The sequence below is a fragment of the Myotis davidii genome, unplaced genomic scaffold (assembly GCF_000327345.1).
Source record: "Myotis davidii unplaced genomic scaffold, ASM32734v1 scaffold175, whole genome shotgun sequence".
NCBI classification, from domain to species: domain Eukaryota; kingdom Metazoa; phylum Chordata; class Mammalia; order Chiroptera; family Vespertilionidae; genus Myotis; species Myotis davidii.
This window is the reverse complement of record NW_006286972.1, coordinates 3,837,584-3,844,700: the sequence shown is the minus strand read 5'-3', so window position 1 is coordinate 3,844,700 and position 7,117 is coordinate 3,837,584. Positions and strand designations below refer to the sequence as shown.

General features: G+C 58.5%; 1 protein-coding gene across 1 annotated transcript in view; it reads left to right on the top strand.

Moving 5' to 3' along the window:
• COL18A1 (collagen type XVIII alpha 1) overlaps positions 1 to 7,117 on the top strand; it is a 55,778-nt gene that overhangs the window by 35,976 nt on the left and 12,685 nt on the right. Inside the window, exons 13-22 of the mRNA XM_015560679.1 lie at positions 39 to 197; positions 1,036 to 1,098; positions 2,074 to 2,100; positions 3,104 to 3,244; positions 3,822 to 3,884; positions 4,903 to 4,929; positions 5,839 to 5,874; positions 6,366 to 6,437; positions 6,787 to 6,822; positions 7,049 to 7,114. Coding sequence (XP_015416165.1) covers positions 39 to 197; positions 1,036 to 1,098; positions 2,074 to 2,100; positions 3,104 to 3,244; positions 3,822 to 3,884; positions 4,903 to 4,929; positions 5,839 to 5,874; positions 6,366 to 6,437; positions 6,787 to 6,822; positions 7,049 to 7,114 — 690 coding nt within the window. The remainder of the gene's footprint in view (positions 1 to 38; positions 198 to 1,035; positions 1,099 to 2,073; positions 2,101 to 3,103; positions 3,245 to 3,821; positions 3,885 to 4,902; positions 4,930 to 5,838; positions 5,875 to 6,365; positions 6,438 to 6,786; positions 6,823 to 7,048; positions 7,115 to 7,117) is intronic.

The following is a 7,117-nucleotide window of genomic DNA, read 5'->3' as shown; positions in this document are numbered from 1 at the left end:
GTGCTGTGTGCATGACTGTTCTGTTTTTCTGTGTCCAGGGCCCGAGAGGTTTCCCTGGCCCCCCCGGCCCCCCCGGCGTCCCAGGCCTTCCCGGAGAGCCAGGCCGATTCGGGGTGAACAGCTCCGTCATCCCAGGACCCGCAGGCCTTCCCGGTGTGCCTGGGCGGGATGGACAGCCTGGGATCCCCGGCCCCCCAGTAAGACCTGCCTCCCCTCAGCTGCCCTTGTCCCCATCAGGGTCGGCTGGGAATGGGGGAACACTAAGTGTGGGGGCCTCTTCCTGTCGAGGCAGAAGCTCCCCTCACCGCCTCTACTCCTCTGTCCTCAGGAGGGAGGGCTCCCCACTCTCGGTGGGGAGGAACCTGATGGTTCGGGCCCTGACCCGCCGGGTGACCGCATGCAATGCCAGTCACCTCTCTGTCCCTCAGTGGGCAGCCGACCTCACAGAGGTCGTCTCCAGGGGTGATTCTCATGGGATCAGGGTGGGCCCACTGCCTGAGGACCGGGGGCTGTGAAGGGCCCACATTTGGCCAATAACACCATTCACAGGGGCCTCAGAGCCCGGCTACTCCCCTGCTCCTGGCACTGGGAACAAAGGGGCCTGGCGATGGCCACAGATGTCACTATTGCAATCAGGTCACAGAAACCAGGTGCACGGAGCCTGGTTTTCACTTGATAGCATGCTCTGGATGCGTAATTCACCAGGTGTGGAGCCATCTTATTGACAGCATGGTCTCCCACTTCAGTGAGAGTCCACCCCAACATCGTGGGTGAGAGCCCCTTCACCAGGGGTCCAGAGGCCCCTCAATTTGACCAGAAATTGAACCCCCCCCCCGAAAAGGAAAGAAATTTAAAATCTGGGCGGAGCGGCATGAGCTTCCTGACCTGTGTTACTGAGGGGTTACTGCGAGCTACGGGGTTTGCGTGTGTCCTTGATCCTCAGGAAATCTGTGGACACCCAGATCACCTGCTGACCCACCTCTTTCTCTGCTGCTGAATTCCCTCCGGCCCCACACTCTGCTTTCTCTCCTTCAGGGACCTCCAGGAACACCAGGAAAAGACGGGCGGCCAGGAGAGGCCGGCCAGAAAGGCAGCCTTGTAAGTCACTCCTCCAGGTGTCCAGGGTGGATGTGTCCTGCAGCCACATCGTGTGGCCAGAGGGTGACCAAACCCTGCATGTGGGGTTTGGCCCTGGTGACTTCATGAGGAGAAATGCCATCAGGGTGGCAACACCCAAGGATGTGGGTGGCTTTACTCCAACAGGCAGCCACCATCACCACTGTCGTCACGGTGCGACAGCGGGGACCTCGGGCTCCCGGAGTTTGCTCAGAGCCGCGACTGGCTGAGGCTCGTGTGAAGATTCAGGGCCTGGTTACCACTGTTTCTCTGACAATTGGACTGATGTTTTTGAAGAATATTAACACTTCATTTGATTTGGACGTTTTATTTCAAGTTTCAATTGTGGTTGCATCGGTAAAGGAGAAATTATCAAGGCTGCACAAACCTCTAATTGGGGTTGTGGTTTCCTTCTGGTTTTCTGCAAATGAGGGCGGGGCTGGGGGTGTGCCAGCCCGCAGCCATTGGAAGACGCTTCCATGTGGCACCATCTGTGAGCACATGGCTACTTTGGGCTCAGCCGAGGGGGTGAATTTTAAGAGAACCCCTCTGCTCAGAGCTCCTCGCTCTGGCCACCTGAGCTAGAAGGGCTCTCCTGGGCATTCGCTACTTGGCACACAGTTGTGGGACGGGCTCTCAGGTTCAGTACTGGCCCCCACGGCCGAGCCTCCCCTGGGGCCTCTGTCCCCGCCTGGAACAGGCAGTGATGGGAACCGCCAGAGAGGTACACCAGGCCAAGAGGGGCACTTGGAGTGTTAGATGCACGTCTTGTGGGAGCAGCAGCGAGGCATCTCAGCTCCCAGGTCCAGAGGAGAGGGAAATCACAAAGGAATAAGTCCACAGGAATGGGGACATAGTGGCCCATGGGCCGGGATAAAGGAATGAGACCCTGCGTGCTTTCCCTCTTGCTGGCTGCTCACTGGCCTGTTTGTATAGTAATTATTCTCTTTCCTGCAGGGCAAAGTGGGCACCCCAGGACCTAAGGTAAGATAGACTTCCAGGTCGGGAGTGGACGTAGGCCCCGCCCACCACGAGGGCACAGGAGTGGGCAGACAGCTCAGGAGCCAGGGAGCTGTCCTTGGTGCTGATCATGGGCTCTGTCCATGCTGCTGTGGTCAGGACGGCCTGGGCCAGAGAAAGGTGCCCTCCTGCCATTCGGCAGGGCATGCTGCCAGCATAGGGCAGTGGTCACACGTGTGCCCTTGTTGTGTATCAGTGGGCTTGGAGTGTCCTTCACAGCCCTTCCCAAATCTGGTCATCTCCATTTAGTGCAGATGAAAGAACTGAGCTCGGGGGGTCAGGTGGCCACAAGGGGGCGGCACTGGTCCAGCTTTGGACTCAGCACGAGGGCCTCCCTGTCTTGGGTCCCAGTGTCCTTCTCTCTTGCACTGGGCTCCTGCCTGACCCTTGGGATCCTCCAGCTCTGAGCAGTAGGTCTGTGTCTGAGACGGGAACCCCACATTGTACCTGCGTCCTGACTCTTGCTCCTCCCTTAGGCTGTGCCTCATGTCCCATCCCCCCCCACACACACACACCCCAACTTCTGCAGTGGTAATGGGGTACCAGGCCTTCCAGACTCACTCCAAGCCCCCCTGCCTCCTCCCCAGGCTCCTTCCAGCAGCACCCTTCCCCCTCACCTGCCACAGCACCCCCTGGCTCTCCATTTCCATCCCCACCAACCCCAGCTGTGCAGCATGCTCTGTGCATGGTGCACCCCAAACCATGAGCGACTCGCGTCTCGCTCCCCTGGAATAAACATCTCAGTTATTTCATTTTAAGTGGATGAAATCCTCTCGTAAATTCAGAGGAGAGGTGCAGCAGGGTTTGCTTGCTTCATGGAACATTATTTATCTCTGTGGCTTTGCAGATTTGTAAAAAGCTTTGTAAGGAAACGTAGGTGTATTGGGCACACAGTGACTGCCTCAGGGTTCAGCCGACACCCACCCTGATGGCCCAGAGTGATGACATTCTCTCCCCACCTGTGCAGGGAAGCAAGGGAGACCCTGGCCCTATGGGTGCTCCTGGAGAGAACGGCTTGGCAGGAGCCCCCGGACCAGCAGGACCAGCAGGACCCCCAGGACCCCCAGGGCCACCCGGGCCTCCAGGACCAGGACTTCCTGCAGGGTTTGTGAGTACCAGCTGCTCCTGGCCCCAGAAAGCCTCAGTCTGTGCCCCACGGCTCCTCCCAGGATCCCACATCGACTGCCCGTAGTGGAATCCCCATGTGTGAGCTGCGAGCAGCTGGGCAGGCTCAGCAGAATGGGCTGGCTGGCACAGTGAGTGTGGGTGTGTCTCCTGAGTCCACCACTGCCTGGGTGGACGGTGTCCCCCATGGCCACTGGGAGGGAACAGGCTCAAATGGTCTCTGCTCGGGGACCATGTCCCACGAGTGATGCTGAAGGGCTGCTCCAAAGAGACAAAAGCAGAAACAGCGCCATCACTCAGCCAGGTCCCTGGCACACATGTGGAGCAAGAACGAGTGACCTAAACTTACGAGGCTCTGTGAACGGGCCCCCATCCAGCCCGTCCCTGCCCCCAGCCAGACCCTTCTTACTCGAGGACGAGGATGGCTGCTGCCAGGCGACCGGGCCCTTGGTGTTTGCCCGCTCAGCCAGGGCCGATCTCTGCCTCAGGCCAGTGGCCGGCCTCAGGGAGGGTCTCTTTCTTTAAGAAGAGACACAGACCCGAGTCACTGTGTTTTCCAGGATGACATGGAAGGCTCCGGGGGACCCTTCTGGTTGACAGCCCGAGGCGCTGATGGACTGCAGGTACTGCCTGTGAACAGGTTTGGTCGGCTCTGGGGTGCAGGGGCACCTGGGGCAGGGATGTCCCTGGGATAGGCCTGAGTGGGGACCAAGAGTAGCACTGCAAAGCCAGTGAGACCAACGGAGTCTGGGGCACCGTCCACCCATGAGGTTCGTCCACCCATGAGGTTCGTCCGCCCTGGAGGTTCTCCCACGTGGGAACATGCCCTGGTGGTCGAGATGAATGAATGTGGGGTGGAATGAGCCCTGAAAGATGCTCCTTCCTGTGAAATCTCAGTCACTGAGTTCTCTGGCTTGGTGCCTCGGCCGTCTCAGCTAGAGGGAGCAGATGGACAGACACTACGTCCATAGTCAGCTAGGACGGCTGTACCATCAGCTCAGCACTTTGCCTTCTATGTATAGAACATCTCAGTTCTTGTCAGTAGCAATTCAGTAGCAATTCGTTGCCCTGGCTCAGGTGAGGTGTGAGCCAAGAGGTGAGAATCGTTGCTGTGACACAGAGATGGGGAGGATTCCGTGGGCAGAGGCAGCGAGGTCGGGGGGCACAGGTCCCCCCTTTGAGGGTTCCAGGCCCAAGCACACAACTCCAAGGCCCCTTGACCTCTAGCGGGGACTGTGGGACTGTTTCAGGCCTCCGAGGTGAGGTGATGGTGGAGACCCTCAGTGGTCACAGTGCTTATTTTTAAGTCACATGCACTTATTCTTAGTTAAATAAAATGCAAATTTATTAATATTGGGGCGGTCTGAGCTGATATTCCTTGGGGGGCTGGCACAGGTCCTGGCACGCCCACTGCAACTAGCTGGTGTCATGTCTGTGGGGCCCTAGATGGTGTCGAGGACAAACCACCCTCTTGGTGGAATTTTAAGGGTAGGGCACTGGCTCCTCTTGACAAACTTGATTTTTATTTTTCTGTTTTGTTGGGAGTGGGCAGCTCTGGGAAGGACTTGTTTCCTTGTGGGAGGGAGAAGCTCCCAGGAGAGCCAGGCTCTGAGGGCCTCTTCTCTCTCTCTGCCCCCACAGGGACCACCGGGCAAGCCTGGGGCCAAGGTAAGCATGAAATTAGCGAGCGATGCTCCTGCCACACTCCGCCCAGCCAGGGGTTACTTACTACTTTTCACCCCCAGGTCATCGTGGGAAATGTGGGGACAATAGTCACTCACTCCAACCCAGAGCCTGCATGTTGGGGTGTGGTGGGGGGTCTGGTCCATCTTTCTAAAGCCGTGTGACCTGAGATCTCTGGCCTCACACATCTGAAGTGTGTGCTGACTTGGGGAGAAAAAGGGCATTCGGGGGGAACTCCTACAGCCTCCAGGATAACAGATGGTGCCCCAGAGACCCTGGGGGCTTCTCTTGGCCTTCCCCCCACCTCATCTTGTCTCCTCCTGCTTTCTCTCTGCTCTCCAACCTATCCCTGAAGGACAGCTGCCACTCTGAGGCGGTTGCCCCCCTCCCCATGGGTGATGAGGGCTAGAGGAGCCCCAGGAGGGGTTGCCCCTTGGGGTGCTCTGTGCTCCTGCTCACTCCCCGAAGGCCTCTAAGGTGTGCAGGGCCCACTGTGGGGTCAGCCCCTGCTATTCCACCTCTTACTTCCAGAATGTTTTGCTCTGATTTGCAAAACTTTGGGACATTTCAAAAGTTGAGTTTTTAGAAGTATGTACCTATTAAGTTGTAAAAAATGAAGCCATCTCATAGAACGACATGATGGCCTGGCCTCCAGAGCAGCCTCCAGCCGTGTACCTTTAGCATGTGGCCAGCCCTCAGCTGTGCCGGCCACAAAGTCCCTGCACAGGGTGCTCAGTGTCCCCTGCACACTCAGCTCTGAGCTGGGCGAGGGGACAGTGTGAGAAGCTACCTGAATAACTAACCCTTTCTCACCTTTCTCTGGGGGCGGGTGGATGTCACCAAGGGGTTGGGCTTACCCAACACTGCACTCACGGACCCCTTCATCCACTTCAGGGGGATCCTGGAATAGCTGGCCCACCAGGGACCAAGGTAAGAACCTTCCCTCGAGTCCTGGAAATCGGCAATCTTCATTAGCCCTGGTCTGGGGGCAGGAAGGGGTCCTTGGCCTGCGCCCATTGGCTTCTTTGGCCTCATCGTCCCAGTCCCCTTGCAGCCTCAGTAAGAGGCTCCCCTACAGGCCCGGCCCAGCATCATATCATTCTCCCACTCTCCCCTGGTTCATCCTGTGCCGCCTCGGCCCTGACTTCATTCCTCAGAATTTAAGAACTACTTGTCCCAAAGGCACTCACCTCCACCTCACCCCATCTCCCCTAGACTTTCCTGTTGCTTACTGGCTCTGACAGAAATCATGGGAACCACACGTGTCCTCTGACCCTCCTCTAACCCCTGGCCCCCAGCCCCCTCCTGCCCTCCTCGACCCCTAAGTGTTTCTAGGAGGCTGAGCCCCAGCCTGTCCCCTCCCCCGCACCGGCTCACTGGTCCGTGTCTGACGCATGGTCCGCTCCTCCTCTCCTTTGCAGGGAGAAGACGGTGCAGTCGGACCCCCCGGGTTTCCTGGCCTTCCTGGCAAAGAGGGCGTAGCTGGAGCCCAGGTAGGTGACCACCCAGGACTGCCAGGGGAGTGATACCCCGAAAGTGAGAGCTGGCACTCAGTGTGTCTCTCAGGCGGCCCCCCAACTTAGTTCTCTGTATGCCAAGGGGCCTGGAGACTCCACTCCCTGGATGAGTCGGGAGTCCAGGCTGCCTGAGGGAGCTTCCTGTGGTTGCCTGGCTCATCTACCACCCTGCTCCCACCCTCCCATAACCCCCTTTCCCACCGGTCAGTGAAAGAACTCTCCATACTTCATTCAAAGCGGGTCCCAGCCATCTGGGGTGTCCTGGGGTTGGGGAGGGTGGCTTGTGCTCTGTTTATGATGAAACGTTTCCTTCCTGTCTCTGCAGGGACCAAAAGGAGAAAAAGGGACCCAGGGAGAGAAAGTGAGTGGAGGGCGTGGGGGGGGGTGGTTGGGTGCACAGGTGGGGTGGTGGGTGCATGTGGGAGGCTGCCCTCTGCCCCACCTGTTCTTAGAGACTTGGGGTGAAGACTCTCAAATCTGAGGGCTCTCCTCACACCCTGTCAGCTCTGAGGTCCCAGCCCAGAGCCCCTGTAACAATTCTACCCCTACAAGGGGTAGAAGCACTGGACACCGGCTTCTTCTTCCAGGGTGACCCAGGGAAGGACGGAGTGGGGCAGCCAGGGCCCCCCGGGCCCCCCGGACTCCCGGGGCCTGTC